This window comes from Nelusetta ayraudi, unplaced genomic scaffold (assembly GCF_046127955.1).
Source record: "Nelusetta ayraudi isolate G7.1 ecotype Tasmania unplaced genomic scaffold, CSIRO-AGI_Nayr_v1 ptg000063l, whole genome shotgun sequence".
NCBI classification, from domain to species: domain Eukaryota; kingdom Metazoa; phylum Chordata; class Actinopteri; order Tetraodontiformes; family Monacanthidae; genus Nelusetta; species Nelusetta ayraudi.
Window position 1 is genome coordinate 5,000,211 of NW_027466113.1, and position 17,345 is coordinate 5,017,555.

Here is a 17,345-nt window from a genome sequence, read left to right on the forward strand (position 1 = left end):
GTTGTGGAAATTTCAGATGAGATTATCTATAAATGCACTTGAGGAGTATAATAATAATAATAATAAAATTAATAAAAAAAAAAAAAAATCAATTCCGTATGTCATGTACTGACTCATGAGGATGATTCATCCTGCTGAAGTCACTAGGGTTCAAGGTCCGGACAACTCAACGTCACTGCGGAAGACTACAGACAGTCGGGATGGGGGTTCGTCGTCTCACCGCTCTCTTGGAGACCCACCGGGACATCTATCATGATGTACTGTTCGGGAATAACCGGCTCGTGATCGACGGCTGTGATCTGATCAAACAGCTCTACTTTGATTCTGGTAGGACACAGCTCCGTCCGCCCTCCAGCCGGTCAGCATCAAAACAAGCAGACAACAAAAATCGTTTGAAGTACCGAGCCAGACTCAAGCGAAACAGAATCTCGTCGCTCGCGTGTTGTTTTGTCTACAGCACCCTGACTTCCGCGTTACGTGGCGCAATGAGTTGAAGTCAGGACACATCGGAAATTATGACTCCAAGGAGAAATGTCTGGAAAATGGTCGCGATTGGTTTTACACAGCTCGAAAGCTTTGTGCTGAGTCACTCGGCGAACGTCATAATCTTGGTGGTCTCCGTCGAGGGCGAACTTTTAAGCACAGCTTATATTTGTTGTTTGGCACTATCTGAATATTTGACGTGTTTTATTGTTCAGGAAGAGATATGACTCATCATGCCTCGCAACCTCATAAATCATTTGTTATAAAATGATAGAGGAAAAGGTTGTGCAATATATATATATTTTTTTAATATTCAGACGTACTGCAGCTATTTTGCTCTTTTTCTCACGCGCACAGGCAGATGTTGGGTCTTTTTTTTTTTTGTTAAACAACAACAACAACAACAACAACAACACAAAACACCGACCCACAGCCTCCTTGAAACAAATACCTTGATACTTCCGAACTTCTAGCTTTCCATAAGGGTTAACTAGTCTCCCTCGAGCACAACGTAGACAACTGACCGCAGTTGGGACCACCACCATGGCTCTCACACACACAGGTGTACGAGATTGCACACCTGTCTGATTAAAGGGGTCCGTGTTAAAAGCTTTCCTAAAAGAACTTTGTTCCGCCGAATACTATAGTTTTTAATATCATAACATAACGTTTATTTATTTGTTTGTTTGTTTGTTTATCAAACAGTGTAGTAACGCACCAAAATTTTGAACATTAATTTTTTTTTTTCTACTTTTAAGTGGACTGTGAATGCAACGCTAGAACCATAAAATCCAAGTTGCCTCTTGTGTTTGCAGTTTCCGTAATTTTTTCCTTCATAAACTAAACTGTCTGTTCTGCCCCCCTGTGGTCAGGTCTGGACCAGAACCATGGTGGAGAGTACGCTGCTTTTGAGGAGCTGATTGAGAATTTCATCACTGCCCTCAGGACATGCAGCGTCTCCCCTTATGTGGTGCTGCAGGTAAGCAAGGATGCTATTGGCAAGAAGCGCACACTGACTTACAAAGTGGAGAAGCGTATCTGTCAAGCACATCAAGCAGCGGTGGAGGGCTCGCAGGAGAACATTCTTCCCCTGCTGGCCAGCCTGGTGTTCAAACAGACTCTGGTGCGACTGAAGGTCCCAATGGTAGTGTGCTATGAGGAGGGCGACCAGGAGATTGCTGCCCTGGCTAACGAGTGGGACTGCCCGGTCCTCTCCTCTGACAGCGACTTCTACATCCTCGACATCCCAGCAGGGATGCTGCCTCTCTCTCATTTCCAGTGGAGGGCGCTGGCGCAGAGAGATTCACAGAGCTTCATCACCTGCAAGAACTACAGCACCTCCAATTTTTGCACCGTCTTCGGGATCCAGAAACAGCTCCTTCCCATGTTTGGTGTCTTGGCCAAACAGAAGTGGCCCATCAGATGGAACGAGTTCTCTCCAGACATTGAAGAGAACTGGAGCCGTCTTCAGGGTCTGCTGTGTTGGCTGAAGCGCTTCCAGCTGTATGAGGAGGCTGTGGAGGCAACATTGGAGCTAATGCCGGGCCTGCTCAAGGAGAAAAGGCAGAAGGTGCGGGATGCTTTGTATGAGGGAATGCAGGAGTACTGGCTCCCTCACAGTCGCCTGAAGAACTTCTTCACTGATGGGACACTACCTTCATTTCCAGAGGTAAGAAAAGGCTGCACCTGATGGTATTTTAAGACACAAAATACCATCCATCCATCCATTTTCAATGCCCGCTTATTCCTGAACTCAGGGTGACAGGGGTCAGCTGGAGCTTATTCTAGCTGTCACAGGGTGAAGGCAAGGTGACACCCAGTTCATCGCAGGGCCACTTAAAGACAATAATGACAAACAGCCATTCGCACACAGACAAGATATTCCTTAGTCATTTTTTAAAAACGTGTTATTTCATTATTTCAAGGAAGAAATGTTTTTTTTTTTCTTATTTAGTTATATCTGTTTAAAACTCAAGGACTTTTGGAAAGTAGATGAAAATAGTAAGAATCTATACTGATCTTTTATCACTAGTCCGTTGTCAATGGTGAACTGATTTTTATAATTGTATTTATTTATGAATATGTATCATGGACTTTTTTTTTGTTTTGGCCCCCTACAAACAAAAATTAATGAACTGGAATTCTTCATAGCTCCAGTAAATCAAATTCTTTTATATGTTGCCCTTCTGTAGGCAGCAGATGTGATCCCCGACTGGATCCCTCCTCTCCTTGTTCAGGGTAAGATGACCACGGACATCCTGGAAGTTCTACGCCTCAAGAGAAGGGTCCTCGGTATTTGTGTAGGGTCCATTGACCTGCCAAGCGCTTACCTGACATCAAGGCCTCTTCGCCGGGTGATGTATGGGCTTCTGCTACGTGAAGGGCATTCATCCATCCATCCTGTGGAGGTGGTAGAGACCGACAGGGTGGGTCTCAAGCTGGAGGACATCCATGTCTCACCTGTCTTCCAAATCACCAGTGAGAACCTGCAGCTCGATTCACTGCACAAGGTGAGTCAAAGCGGTGGTGGAGTCTACTTTATTCTAGCGGGGATGCTGTGATTTTTTCTTTTTTTCTTTTTAAGAACCACAGTCATACATTAAGTATGCATCCACATAAAAGTGAGATGATGAAAGACAATGAAATGATGAAGTCTTGGGCAAAATTTCAATGTATTGTCAGCAAGTTCATGTAACCAAACCCCTATTGTTGAAAGAATAAGAACACATTCAGTTTCATCTGGTCAGAAGTAGACGCAGAGAATTTGCCATTAAACAAAATGAAACACTAAGCGGTTAATTTCTTATTGGAAATGCGAATCTGATCGTGGGAGTGACTTCAAACTATCTCCTTCTGCTTCTTCTCCCCAGGTGGAGCACTGCCATCGTCTGTCTGTGCTCCTGAAGGCTCTCGGGGTGAGTGAGGCCGCTCTCAGCCGTCTCCGGCCTGAGCTGCGCCTCCCAGTGGCCGTCACCTGCTACTGGTGGCAAAATGCACGGCCTACTTTGGGTGAGCGGCTGCTGAAAGCACTGCTGCTGGGACTGAGTGTTGGAGCGTCGCAGAGTCAAGAGGAAGGTGCGAACATCTGTTTTTTAAAATCTAGATAGCAAATTGACTTTTGTGAATTCTGTCTTTTTGTGAGTGCAGGTCATTATTCTTGAATGTGTGTCTTTCTGTTTGCAGTTGCAGAAATTAAGAGCCATGAGTTTGACTCAAGTATTTCCAAAGGATCGAATGTGGCTTTGATTTATAGTGTCACCCAATGGCAAATCTGCCTGAAGGACAGTGTCCAACTCAACCAGCTGCTGGGCCTCCCCCTACCAGAACCACAAATCTCCAGGCGAGTCTTGACAGCGCTGATCCATTACATTCACCCACATTTTTTTTCTTCCTCAAGCTGAACTGCAAAGAAATGCTGAATTCTGAATCCCCTCCCTCCTCGTTACAGGCTGTACGAAGGAGCTTTGGTCCACTGTTTGGTGCAGCTAATGACACCAGGAAAAGTCAATAATCTCCTGAAGCAGAACGTGTCAATGGTGGAAGAGTACGAAGACATGCTGGCCATTGTCCGACAGTTTGACTGTCAGCAGCCTCGCAGAGGGAGGGAGGCTCAAGGGGAACACCTCCAGGAGGTCACAGACTGGGAGCAGCTGTTCGAACCCGAGGAAGAGGCCGCTGCCAACAGGTCTCTCAGCGGTCTCGACCTAGAGCAAATGGTGTCACTGAGGATGCGTTTCATGAGAAACAGGAGACAGTGGAACAGTGGACATTGGAACAAAAACATGTCAGGCAGTAACCCAATGGTCGTCCTCAAACATTGCCGCAAAGGGGGTCACGTCGACGTATAGCAAAGTTTTATCCAACTTGACTTGATGTTGCCGAGTCAACATAACAGTGTTACGTCAGCACGTGCACTTGTTCATTCTGCTAAGGATATGATTACGTTTCAAAGAAAAGATCTATAAATTGACCTTTTGAATGTTGCAATAACATATTTGCCCCCAAGAGGGCAGCAAAAAAATGATGTTTTTATGAGAACTTTAAGCTTAAATTTGCACATGAAGCCTAAAATCTTGTAAGTGATTTTCAAAAATGCTAGTTCAGGTTTTTTCCATTAGTCACTCTTTCTCTGATCCCCACTATCCTCTCCTACTATAGGGGAACATGTCACATTTAAAGAACTCCAGATTTGGATCCAACTATCTTTGTTGCCTTTGCTTTGACTGTTGATTCTTCACAGAAAATCCACCTCCACCGTCTTTATTATATACTCCCTGTCACCTCTGACGGTCCACTAGATGTTTTCCTCATTCACACATGTATTCCATCTAGCTGAGACAAGACTTCATCATCATCATCATCATCATCATCATCATCATCGTCATGCTACTGTCCAACTTGGGATTCAGTTTCTTCATGAGACATATTTAATTATTAAATATATATTTGTCAATCCCTATGAAGAATTTGATTATTTCCATTCCTGCAGATTTTTGTTGGCTTGGTTTCGGCCCAACCTCATTATGAGCAGGTAAATGTTTTGCACCTGTTTTAGTTTCTTGGCGGACTGCACACCAACAACAGTGAACCTCTGGAGTCCATGCTGAGAGTTGATCTTGTGTCCTAGTGGTGGGGAGTCAGCGATGTGAACCACAAGACCATCTTCAGCGCTGACTAGCGATGAATGAGAGGTGGGTCAATCCTTAACTCCAACTTGAACCATGTGACTCTATATCTGTCAACCTCCCACCTCACCTTTAGCAGCGATAGGTTTGACTGTATGGCTGATTTATCTGTCTGTTTTAGTTTCTTAGCATACTGCCCACCAAAATGCCCGTGTGGCGAGGTGGGAACTCTAGGCCAAAACACACCGAAAGCATCTGCAGCCCGTTCACAGGTACGCAGCATTCCGCGGCCATTGAAGTCAGTGTGTGTGCTCAAACTAGGCATGGCGCGTTTTTGAGGCGTAATTTGTTTGTGGGTGTGAGTGCGTGCTTGGGCGGTTGTTTGTCTGTCTGTGCAGCCCTGTGACAAACCTGACAGACCTGTCCGACGTTTGCCCTGCCCTGCCCTGCCCGAAGACATCAGAAAACGAAACCAATAGTGTACACGCGTGTGTGTTTATTGGATGCAGGTGCTCCCTCTGATTTCAGGAAAACAAAACTTACCTGAAAATTGAAACGCAGCCAGTGCTTTGGCGGTGTAATCCTCTAGAACCGGTGCTCAGTCAGGCACCGGCTGAACCTGTGTTCAGTGCGTTTAAAAGCGATGCCACTGCGGTCACCTTCCGCACACACACAGACACATAATGGGTGTTCGGGGTCTCACCAACCGCATAGAGGACAGCTCAGGCATCTACCGGGACTGGTCGTTCGGGGGAGGACCGCTGGTGATCGACGGATCCAACCTGGTCAATCTTCTATACTTTCAGTCAGGTATGAACACTATAGAGCTCCAGAACTGCATGCCTACAGTTAGAAACAGCGATAATAATAATATAATACTGCTACTATTCGACTATTACTCGTACTGCTAATACTACTACTACTGCTAAATGGTAATTGGTAAATGGACTGCACTTATGTAGCGCTTTCCAACACCTTCACGGTATCCCCAAAGCGCTTTACAAAGGCCTCTCATTGGTTGAACACGGATATTCTTCAGATTTAGACAATCTGAAGAATATCCGTGTTCAACCTGTTGTCACTGCCACAATCAACGACCTAGCCCTCGACTCACTGCCTGAGGTGATCCAGTTTCCTCATCAGATGAACCATCTTCCTCATTGTAATGCAGAGTGTTTGAGTGCCATCTCTGAAGGTGTATTGAACTGTTTCGTGCTGCTCCTCTTTCTCCAGGCGGAGCACTCCCTGCGACTTCAGGTGTTGTTGGAAGCGCTTAACGTGAACAAGCTTAAGGCCTCTCTGAGCCGTCTTCCGTCTGAACTGCAACTCCCAGTGGCCGTCACCTGTTACTGGTGGCAGAACGCTCGGCCCACTCCTGACGTGCAGCTGCTGAAAGCGCTGCTGCTGGGGTTGAGCGTTGGGGCATCACAGAGTCCTGAGGCAGGTATGATACAAGACCTGTTTGATTGTTTTTTTTCTTTTAAATTAGAACACACACACACACTCACACACATACACACACACACACACACACACGTAGTTACGCACACAATAGAGCGTTGTCAAATATCAACAACCTCAGACAATGCTCATGCTCCTCAGCTGGGCTTTGTTGGCTAAATTTGTAGGTCATAACTTGGAGGGAGATATTGCTGTGGAATTGGGTGAGATGGACTCTCCCCATGTGACACTCATAGCCTGATGCTGGTCTCATGAGTGTGTTTTTGTGTCCCTTGGATTTGCAGCTCTGCTCTTTGAGAGAACTGAGTTTGACCTAAGTCATTCCATGGCTCACAATGTCATTCAATGGCAAAGCTGCGTGAAGGGGTGCATCTACCTGAACAAGCTGCTGCACGATCCCCTTCCTCAGCCACACATCTCCAGGTGAGTCTTAACAGGACGCAACCACTTCCTTTGCCCCTGAGAATAATCTAATAAGGCAGCTAATGTAAACCAGGTGCCCAAAGTAGTACACTTATTGAAATCAGTGTTGGAAATGTCTCAATTGGCACCAGTTGAGGATGAACTGCAGATCAGAAATCATTCAATCTTTCATCCAGATTCATCGTATCAATCCATGGTCCTTACAGGCTATACGAGGGAGCGTTGGTCCACCACTTGATCCAGCAAATGATGTCAAGAAAACTCAAGAACTTCCTGAAAAAGGATCTGTCACGTGTTCTTGAGTACAAAAACATGCTGGCCATCGTCCGGAGGTTTGACTCCCGGCAGCCTCGTAGGAGGAGGGCGTTTCACCAGGGGCACCAGCCACCAGTCAAAGAGACTGTTGCTGACATGCGGCGGCTCTACGACGAAGAGGAGGAAGCTGCAGCAGTCAGGGCCCTGGAGGATGTCGACCTTGGTCACATGGTGTCGCTGAAAGCTCGTCACACGGCAAAAGACAAAAGGAAGTGGAACAGCAACACGGTGATGGTTTGCAAAGGCGAGCGCAGAGGGAAATACCTTATCTGATCCATCATGCCAACTCTGATCTGCTGCACATTTACATGAATGTGTTTTTGTATGCTTACAATCAGGTTTGTGTGTGTTTGTTTATTTTTCACACTAAATGTAAGCCAAGCTGAGATCAATCAACACTGTTTTAATATATGAACAATAGATTAACTTTAACTTTGTTGTCTTCCTTAAGGTCTTTTAAATTCTTGTAATATAAATAAACACTCTTATCAACTTCTTGCTGTTTCAGATGTCACCCTTTTATTTAAACAGTATTTCAGCATGAGTACATTTAATATTTTAGTGTCACAAAACATTACTTTATTCCATTTGCCAGTATTAGATGAGATGGAATTTTCCATTTTCAATTTTTTGTTTGCACACTGTCAGGTCATGAATTCAAGCAGTATGAACAAATTCATACAGTTTCGATTACAGAAGTGCGCGTTCTTATAACTGTTTTTAAAATAATATTTTTAACTGTTTAATTTCAGTTTAAATTTTGTAAAATGTTAGAATTCAGACTCCTAATGCTGTTCGTTAGGGTTTATTATCCCAAAAACCTTCAGTAAACAGCATAGAGGGCTATATATAGCTCTCTGTTTCGAGCAATGCTAGCTTTCAGTTTCTTGCTAAAACTGATGCTCTGCTCTACTTTACACATGTTTCGAAGGGGGTAAAATGAGTGTGGCCCTGTGAGGAGTTCACAGCCAGGCAGGAAACACATATTGAAGGAAAAAAAGATTGGTTGTGGTGATTTTGCATGAAAATGGAACCATTCAAATGCCCAAAAGTTGACATTTGAAATGAAATTACAAACAAAGTCGAGTCCAGTCTAAAGCACAGGTGTTCATGCTGTGAAACAAAAAAAGCAAAAGCAAAAAATCATCCCATCAACATTTATGACCTCTACATGTAACATTCAACAAGTTTGACAGACCTGACAAGAATCACATCTTTCTATTCCACAATTCATTAGCATACCTTGCCAATAAGCATACCAACATGTAGCAGTAACATTCATTTGTAAACCACCATGACAACAGTATCAACTCCAAGCACATGTTGCAGCAGCTGTACATTTGTCAAGTTCACATCATCTTGACGTGTCTCCCTGTTACCTCTGCAGGTGAAGGTCTCAGTTCAAAGTAAATGTGTCATATCAAACAGCGTGTTTGCTCTGCAGTTGCTCTCTTTTTCTATTTCAGCAAATCAAAAAGGAAGAAAAAACATCAAAGTGAACAGTGGAGTTTTTTTTATTGCACCTGAAGTGTCTCGTTTTTTCGGAAGTGCACCATTGCGACGAGTATAGTGCAATTTACTTTGGACAGAAGCGGCTCTGTCAGAAGACGGTGTAGCTGTTGGCTTCGCCGTATCCCGCCTCCTGCAGATACTGCTCGATGTTAACAGTCGTCGGCACCTTGAGGACTTTGTCTGAGGCACTTTTCTCCGCTGACGTAAGCTTGCGGCTCACCTCAGCCAGAGACGGTCGATCCTGATCCTTCCACTGGCAGCAAGCCTTGATGATGGAGTATCTGAGGATAGGAGGGGAAAAAAAGAGTCTGAACTCTTCTTGATGTTGGCAGAGGTGTTATAATAGCACAAACTCCAGTGCATGCCGTTGATACATACAGCGTGTTGGAGCAGTTGGGAGGTTTTTTCAGGCTTTTCCCCCGTTGATGAAACTGCAACAGTTCATTGACTGGGATTTCTGCAAATGGGGCTTCCCCTGGATCGAGACGGAGGTCATTTTAGAGGTACAGATTCCTTTGATTGCAGCACTGACAAAAAATGGTATCATGGACAAAGGTAAACGTACCAAGTGTCGCCATTTCAAACAGTAAAATGCCAAAGGACCAGCTGGAAGGACAAGTGAGGATAAAGGGGTTAGAGTCTCCCAGTAAAAGCATGGGAGAAATGAATAACCGTTTACACGGCAGCAGTGGGACAGAGAAAAAAGGTGGGTGTACAGATGTAGATGGAAAACTCACATGTCGCTGCTCTGGCCAGGGATTCGCTTGGCTAAGAGCTCTGGGGCCTGCCACTTCTTCATACTAGGATCTTCTCTCTGACTGGTCCCCTTGTTGTTCCTCATGTAAACACCGTGAAGGCCCCAAAGCTTGGCGGTGAACTCCTTGGTGACAAGAACACCGCGGGCCCGGATGTTTCCATGCAGGAAATTTTTACCGTGAAGGAACTCCTGATGTGAGGGTGGAAAGAAAATCGACTTCAACATTGCTTACAATATATTTGGCGATGGCAAATAAATAGCCAGGTTGAGCCTGGTCAAAAATCAGCTGTTGTTTGTATAATAGTGGAGGCATAAAAAAAAAAGAAGACTTTGCATTTATCGGCATACTGACCAGTGCCGAGGCCACCTGTTGGGCCATGGTGAGTATTCTCCTTTCAGTCATCTCACATGGGGAGTTCACCTTATCCTTAAAAAAAATTGAACAATAAATAACAATAAATATATGTATATATATACGTGTGTGTGTGTGTGTGTGTGTGTGTGTGTGTGTACTGTATACATATATGTGTGTGTGTTTTATATATAAATACTGTATATAAAACATATATAATGTTTTAATAAACCATTATTTATTTCAAATATGGATGTATTGTTTTTCTAAATATTTTTTGTTGGTGTAGTTTCGATTGGATTTACATCTCTGCATCTCCACAGGAGGCTGAGCAGGTCTCGGTTCTCCACCTCCTCCACCACTGTAACCAGGGGAGCCCGAAGCGATACCACGCCGAGGAGCTCCGGCAGGAAGGGATGCGGTCCCAGCTGGGCCAGGAAGGAGGCGAAGCCCAAGAAGTTGTGCCTCTCTGTGGCATCGGCAGAGTCTGTGGGAAGAAAGGTCGGAACTGCGATGTGACAGAAGCGACTCCCATTGGCGTTTGATTGACTTGTTGATTATTTTTCTCCCCCTCTCCCTCTACCTTTCAGGACTCGCAGAACCACATTCCTGTTTTCCATACGAGCTCTGTACAGGGACACAGGGCAGTCGGTGCGCAGCGAGAAGGCGCTGGGCAGAGGGGTGACCAGGTTGAAGGACTCGGGCAGCCTCTGCCGAGGCAGCTCCCTGGGCTGGACGATGGGAGTGAAACTGGGCTTGAACGGCTCCTCCTTGGGGTCGGGCGGGGTCGCGGGTTTGACCGCGGGCGGCAGGCCACTTCTGGGGGCGTACGTGTTGGGAGGGTGGAAGGTCGAGTAGGAGCTGGGCATGTCCAGGGCAATACTCTCGTGCTCCAGGACGTTGATACCTGGAGGAGCTGCGGATGGAAAGAGAGGAGAGGAGAAAAAGGAATTGTTGTTAGAAATCCTGGACAGTGGTCAAAAACAAAAAGCAAAAAAAAAACAACTTTGTGTGGCTGGTTTGCTCACATTGAAAGTAATAATAGAGTGAGTATGTGTAATTACAAAATTACATTTACTGTATAATTGCATCGCTTTTGGTTAGAGCTTTCACTCTTCTGAGTAATAAATAAATTGTTTCAGTGGTGTTTGTTATTATTATTGTATTTTAGGCTCCTGTCTTTTTGACATTATCAAATAAAATACATCAGACCAAAAATGATTTGATTTGACAACTAAAAGTATGATAGAAATATATGATCTTAGAGAGTTTATCATATCCAATCCAATCCAGTTTAATTTGAGACACACTCTGAGAGCTTTTTAATGGTCAACTTACCATCGATCCCCTGCAGTATCCTCCTGGTTGTCACCTTGGAGGCCTGTGGCCGGATGCGGTCGACTCTCTCCGGGCAAAATCGCAGGAGGAAGATGAAGACTATTGTGACCAAGAAGGAGGCGAGCAGCAGAGTGGGCACAATGATGACCTCCTGCTCGTACACCCGGATCTCTGGCAGGCGGCGACAACAGGCACAATCTTCACTCACACGTCTGGCATGCAGTCAGTCTGCGCTCGTCTGTCAACGTCTTCTACTGACTATTAAGAGAACTACATCTTGTTTTGGAAAATTAAAAACAAACAAACAACTAAACTCACCACAGATTGTGTCTCCATGCTGGCAGCGGTAGTCTGCTTCCGATACAGACGACATTCTGCTGCAGGTTAAAGGAAATCACATGAAGAAGTATTCACTCTGTTTTAACTGTTCATACAAACCAATCTTATTCTTGCTGTTGAGGTGTAACTTGAGGCTGTTCATTAATTAATTTGAAATCAAACGAGTGTAACTAATCAAACATAGCCAATTTTAAAGAACAGATCACGTTAGAAAACCCCAGAACTCTCTCTCTTTTTTCTTTCTTTTTCTTTTCTTACACCTGCAACAGGCTGTGTGAGTAGTAATATGACTCTGGCAGGTAAGAGAAGGTGTCTAGGAGGCATACGTGTAACTGAGACCAGGAAATTCAGATGTGGAAACAACATGTGACTCTAAAAGACTAAACACTGGCATCATGCTGAACAATTGCTGACGTTTTTCTTGAACTTGTTGTTGAGGTTGAAGTATCACAGAATGCAATAATTTGACAGCAATGCAGTCTTGGAAAAAGGGGCTTTGTAGAGAATCATGATCATTTCAAAACACAGAAATCCAAGGGTGAATATCCATGTTTTTTGAAAAAAGAAAAAGAGCTTCTATAAATTCATGAATCACAAACTAAAGTAACACTGAAGCTTCAGAAAGAAATTCCTCATCCTTTAACGTCAGATGCAACATCTCAGAACCTGTTCCTCTGCATTTCATTTACTCTTCTTTCCACTGCTGCACTTCACGCCCACAGGGCAAACAAGAGTAAGAGCCGGCTCAAATACACCTCAGAGAGACTTTACCTGATAAATGTTTCATTTATTTATTTATTCAATTTTAAGAGCGGGTAAAACAAAGACGGTTTGCTGACGATCTCCTCACCTCAGCTCTCCTCACGTGTGTTCTCTGCTCCAAAGAAAATATCCCTCCTGTTATTCCACGCTCATGCTCCCACCACACCTTCTGCCCGCTGGGTCCGGCTGCGGCTTCTGTTTCTCAGAGCCTCATCGTCTTTATTCCCACCAGTGATTTGTCAGGCTCCGGGGATCTGTGTGCTGCTCTCCGCTCAGACAACGTCAGTGTTTTGTAACTCCACCCAGCACAACTACAGCCTCCGCTCCGCAATTCACCTCTTCCTTCTTCCTGCCACCTTCCCAGTGGCAGAGATGATGTATCAGACCGATATCAGGTTTGTGGTGAGCTACTCGTGTCCTCTCGGCCTCAAAGTGTCTTCTGGCCCAGGCCGTCTTCAATATTTGTTTTTCTTTCCCCCCCTGCTAGGTTGACGTATGTCGCTGCTCCTTCGCACTCCCTCCTCTTTGTTTAGAAAAACTGGTCGTGTGGCTCCTGGTCGTTTTTAGTCCCTTTGTTGGTCTTGTTTGACCTTCATAGCTCCGGAACTTGAATAACAGGCTTTACAACTGTACTTTAAGTATATAGCTGGCTGTTATAATTAGCTTCTTTATTCTTGTTTCCAGGTGAATGGATCAACTCCATGTGTATGAATTCCCTTAATGTTTTTTAATAAAATAAAATAAAAATAATAATGCTTAAGTAAAATTAGTTTTCTACCAGTTACCCAAAACTGTGTCATGTCTTAAGAATGAAGAGACCTCAAGGCTTGGCTAATGACGCACTAACTTATCAAACTTGCTTTTTTTTTAAAAGAAAAAAAAAATCATTGTAGTTTAGACAACAGCCGTCTGATTTTAAGCACTTTTGGGTTCAGCTGAGGCAACTAAGCAAGCTGCAACTAAGCTGAATGTTCTAGTCATTTTGACACTCTCATAGTTGAACAAAAACAGACAACAAGCTTATTAATGTTATTTATTAGACACTATTAACATTCAAACAATATTATTTGGACTCACAGCAGTGTGAAAGTTACTGTTTAATTGTAAAAGGCACCACAGACGTTTGATGATCATGAATTTGAGACACTGAACCCAGGAGGCGAATCTTCCATCTCAGTGGAGTTCCCCCCCCCCATCTCCCCTCAGAGTTTGGAGCTAGACTTGTCAGGCTCAGGTCCGAGCCACTTCTCTCCTGAAACAGACAGGGAAAAAAGACAAAAAAGTCAGTCAGTTACTTGGCAAATTTATCCAATGCCAGAGTTGACAAAGTCAACAACTGTCTCTTTAACCTCTGCTATTTTAGTTTAGTACTTTGCTACCGTTCAGAACAGGTCACTCACCAATGCAGTGGGCCATCAGCTCAAATCTGTCCGATCCAAAAAATGGCTCTGGCTTCCCATTTACATGGCACACAATCAGGGGGAAGCCAAACGCCTGGAGGGAGTCGGCAAGACATGATCAGAATAGTAAACAAAGACATGCGGCCAAGAGTTGAAACGCTCTTTATGTATTTCCCCCTTATTTTAAAATTTCCTGGAGACCAAAAACACAAGAAGTGATGAAACTACAATGCATTATTAACAGAGCATCCAAAATCACTGGCTCACCTCTACTGTCCCTTGAATCACTTCACCACAATGCAAATGGACAATGTGCAGAGCCCACAAGATCACCTCAGATCCCACTCACCCTGCACAGTGGCTGCGTTCAGACTGCAGGCGAATCTGATTCAAATCAGATTCCTTCTCAAATCCAATTTTTAGGGCTGACTGTCCACACACTGTTTTTTAGCAAGTGTCCAAATGGGATGTGGCTCTGTTCAGACTGGGCCACATTATTGACCCATCTGACAGGTTGCTGTAGCAACGACGTCGGAGCGGAGGCATCGTCCAGCATAGTGTGTAGTGTGTGACGTCACAAAATTGCGACAGCGGCACTTGTTGCGATACATGGCCTGGAGCCTGACTTGAATGGAGCTACAATATCTCCCCACAGCCTGATGGGCCAATGAGTTTCCTCCTCTGTCCAGCGACTGCTGCTCCTTCTGTCCGCTCCATTACGTTACAGCTCAGCATCTGGAATGGCGCCCTCTGGTGGCACATTTGGGTCTTGTAGCGCGTAGAGTGACGTCACGCACAGTCAGAACTGATTGGTGTGTTTAGAGCTGTTCACACTGAGACGTATCTGTCCACATGCAATTTGAAAGTACCTCCCAAAGGTGGTTTCAATCCGTTTTGCAAAAACATTTCAATCTGGAGGGGATTTTGGCTGGCAGTCTAAAAATGTGGCCACTGTGTCTTCCAATTACTGCCCTGCGGGAGGCGCTACAGGACAATTGCCTCCAAAAGAACCACCTTCGAAAACAGTTTTATTGCAATTGCAATCATCACCCTGAACTCTGAGGGGTATGCATGGCCTTTGTTTTTATCTGAATGTTTTTTTTGTATCTGCATGTAGAAATATGTTGTTTCGAAACGTTGGAACCTGTACCCAGCTGTACTGAAAAGAAATCCCACCAGCTTGGCTGTGTGGTCACTAAAGAATCCGAATCCGAAAAAGTGAAGAAAAGCACAATTTGAGATGTGTGCATATTGTAAGAACAAAAGAACAATTATAATTATATAATTATTATATAATACCCCATAGTCAAGTGCTTCTTGTGTGCTCCTCTTCAACTTTTCCTTGATCTCTGCCGAGGTGGCCAGCTTCAGCAGTTTCTTGATCTCATCATCAGGCAACCCCGCTTTCAACGCTGCCTGCATAGCAACAACAATTCTCTGAAAAATCTATACAGTGATTAATTATCTCTTTAAAGACAATCCACGTCCAGTTAGGAACCTCAGACAGTGAGCCAGGCTCTGTGATGTCTTTGTCCTCACTCCAGATCCGTCTCCACAGCTCCCGGGACAGCTGCTCCACCTGCTGGTCGCCTCCTTTTTCTTGTTCTTGTACTGCTGCCACAAAGCGCATTGCAGACAAGGAGCCTGGGTGTAGCGGCGCAAACGGACAAAAGAAAAAAATATGAAAAAACAGCAAATGAGTGGCTAGGACAAGGCTCATTTGAGGGGAGACTGCAGACACCGGGTCATACTGGGACTTCAGTGGTGATTTTTATTTTTCATCCTGGACACCACTGGAGCACCGAGTGGGACATGCATCAGTGCCCTCAGTGACATCACAAAAAGCAATGTTTATTAAGTTATGAACAGTGCAGGGAGCAAAAGAAGTAGAAAGTACCATATTTCTAATTTCTTGGAGTTCACTGGCAGGCTACCGACACATATTACTATGAAAGACAATGATGATGTGATTTTGGCATTTGGCATAGTACGGGACCTTTAAAAGAAAACCTAGACATTAGCCTAGCTAGATGCAGCAAAACAATTAAAATCTGGAACAAGAACAAACACTGGGAATAACAGCTCATAAGCAAGTTCAAACCCATCTACAATGAATAAGTTTACCTTTTTTGAACATGGCCTCAAAGGGGTCTGATGGAGACTGCATGGGGACATTGAAGTATTCTGCCAGGCGGGCCAGGTCCTTGGTCATGTACAGAAATTTGTTTGGAACCAGACCAGGGGGCTTGTTGCCTGTGGCAAAAGACAAACACAACAGGAAGGTTCAAGGTTCATGGTATAAGGATATTTATTGTCCTTGTGTTTGTACGGCAAAACCTTATCGGCACCTTTTAAGAAAAACAGCAACAGCAAGCAACTATACAAGCGTTGCAAATAAAACAAGGAGTGCAAATTAATCAGATAAAGATGTACGTTTCTGAATGTTTGGCACAGCCCACGTGTTTACGGTTATAAATGTTGTTAGGTTTTGCTCAACTAAACAATGGGATAACGAATGATAAACGTTGTTTCAAACTGAAAATGAATGAGAAGAAATGCAGAGACTGCTCCACTGCTGCACCTGCTCCTTGCATGATGCCACCCAGGAAAGCAGGACGCAGCTTCAGGTCTACGTTCCACACATTTCGGTATCGACACATTACCTGGACACAACAAACACAACGGGGGACGTCAATAGTTTGGGCTGCAAGTCACAGCAGAGCCATTGTTGCAGCAGTTTTAGTACAAAGATAGAGGACCAGACCTCGAAGCCGAGCCAGGAGTAAGGAGACACCACGTCGTAAAACAACTCGACCACTTTCTTGGAAGTCATCGTTGATTTTGTATCGATTCTGAAATTACATTGACAAAGTCAACTAGCAATAACCTTGCGACTCCTGCACAACAGTGCAGCAGAATGTGTGTCAAAGTTGAGCAGATGTGACGCACGTATCCCTCCATTCCATGGTTAGTTAAAAAAATAAATAAATAATTCATTGCATTGTAAAAATCAAAACAAACCTGCAGTTCAGCGCTGTTGCCGCGTGCGTGACGACTTTGAGGAAGTAAAATATCAAGTTAGCATGCGAGTTAGCAACAGTGAGAATTGCACAGAAACTCAGTGGCACTGTGGGACCGCCAGAGCTGCTTTTTAAACTGAGTTAATGGTGAAGAGGCAAGCACGCGACGCCGCACTACTAGCGCCATCGTCCGGAACCACCACGCTATTAAGTTACGTTACCCCCTCGGCTTTGCGCTCTTCTTCTTCTGCCGTTTCCGCTTGGTGGCTCGGATGAGCGGCCCTGCGGTAAAGGTTTGGTTGGTTATGGTAAACGCTTGAACTGTGTTTTTACTTCGTTAATCTGAATGTGTCCAGGCAACTGTTATTTCCACCATAGTTGGTTAACGCAGTCATTGGTAGAAGCTCTAATTTTCTTCAGGAAAACTCAGACTACTGCGCTGCCTAGCGGCCGGATGACCAAATTTCCTTTGCCGTCATCTCCCACGTTCATCGAAATTACATGTTAATTTTGTTAATCTGAACAAAAAAAGTGCTATGCAAATTAGTGCTTTGCTTT

At 44.4% G+C, this 17,345-nt stretch overlaps 3 protein-coding genes across 4 annotated transcripts; 1 reads left to right on the forward strand and 2 right to left on the reverse strand.

The window, feature by feature from the left end:
• Nucleotides 1–150: 150 nt before the first annotated feature.
• Nucleotides 151–7,774, forward strand: LOC142898348 (single-strand DNA endonuclease ASTE1-like). Its single transcript, XM_076041260.1, has 12 exons — nucleotides 151–327; nucleotides 1,356–2,152; nucleotides 2,676–2,993; nucleotides 3,354–3,558; nucleotides 3,667–3,823; nucleotides 3,932–4,325; nucleotides 5,290–5,380; nucleotides 5,823–5,918; nucleotides 6,148–6,230; nucleotides 6,342–6,552; nucleotides 6,854–6,992; nucleotides 7,199–7,774. Exons 1-12 carry the CDS (start codon nucleotides 201–203, stop codon nucleotides 7,578–7,580), a joined length of 3,000 nt encoding a protein of 999 aa, XP_075897375.1. The 5' UTR covers nucleotides 151–200; the 3' UTR covers nucleotides 7,581–7,774.
• A 26-nt stretch (nucleotides 7,775–7,800) lies between these two features.
• On the reverse strand, nucleotides 7,801–12,888 carry styk1b (serine/threonine/tyrosine kinase 1b). 2 transcript variants are annotated; one of them, XM_076041280.1, is made up of 10 exons: nucleotides 12,456–12,888; nucleotides 11,585–11,640; nucleotides 11,267–11,437; nucleotides 10,512–10,844; nucleotides 10,234–10,415; nucleotides 9,929–10,003; nucleotides 9,557–9,765; nucleotides 9,385–9,425; nucleotides 9,198–9,294; nucleotides 7,801–9,100 (listed from the first exon to the last, which is right to left on the reverse strand). In XM_076041280.1, the coding sequence occupies exons 2-10, from the start codon at nucleotides 11,637–11,639 to the stop codon at nucleotides 8,908–8,910; spliced, it is 1,356 nt and encodes a 451-aa protein (XP_075897395.1). In that variant the 5' UTR covers nucleotide 11,640; nucleotides 12,456–12,888; the 3' UTR covers nucleotides 7,801–8,907. The 2 variants fall into 2 exon arrangements, with proteins under 2 accessions (XP_075897395.1, XP_075897394.1); XM_076041279.1 differs by having other exon boundaries at nucleotides 11,585–11,643; nucleotides 12,456–12,887.
• A 668-nt stretch (nucleotides 12,889–13,556) lies between these two features.
• LOC142898224 (glutathione S-transferase kappa 1-like) lies at nucleotides 13,557–17,123 on the reverse strand. The gene is made up of 9 exons (XM_076041057.1): nucleotides 17,009–17,123; nucleotides 16,789–16,822; nucleotides 16,532–16,619; nucleotides 16,349–16,430; nucleotides 15,892–16,020; nucleotides 15,266–15,411; nucleotides 15,067–15,183; nucleotides 13,768–13,861; nucleotides 13,557–13,619 (listed from the first exon to the last, which is right to left on the reverse strand). Exons 3-9 carry the CDS (start codon nucleotides 16,598–16,600, stop codon nucleotides 13,570–13,572), a joined length of 687 nt encoding a protein of 228 aa, XP_075897172.1. The 5' UTR covers nucleotides 16,601–16,619; nucleotides 16,789–16,822; nucleotides 17,009–17,123; the 3' UTR covers nucleotides 13,557–13,569.
• Nucleotides 17,124–17,345: the final 222 nt, after the last annotated feature.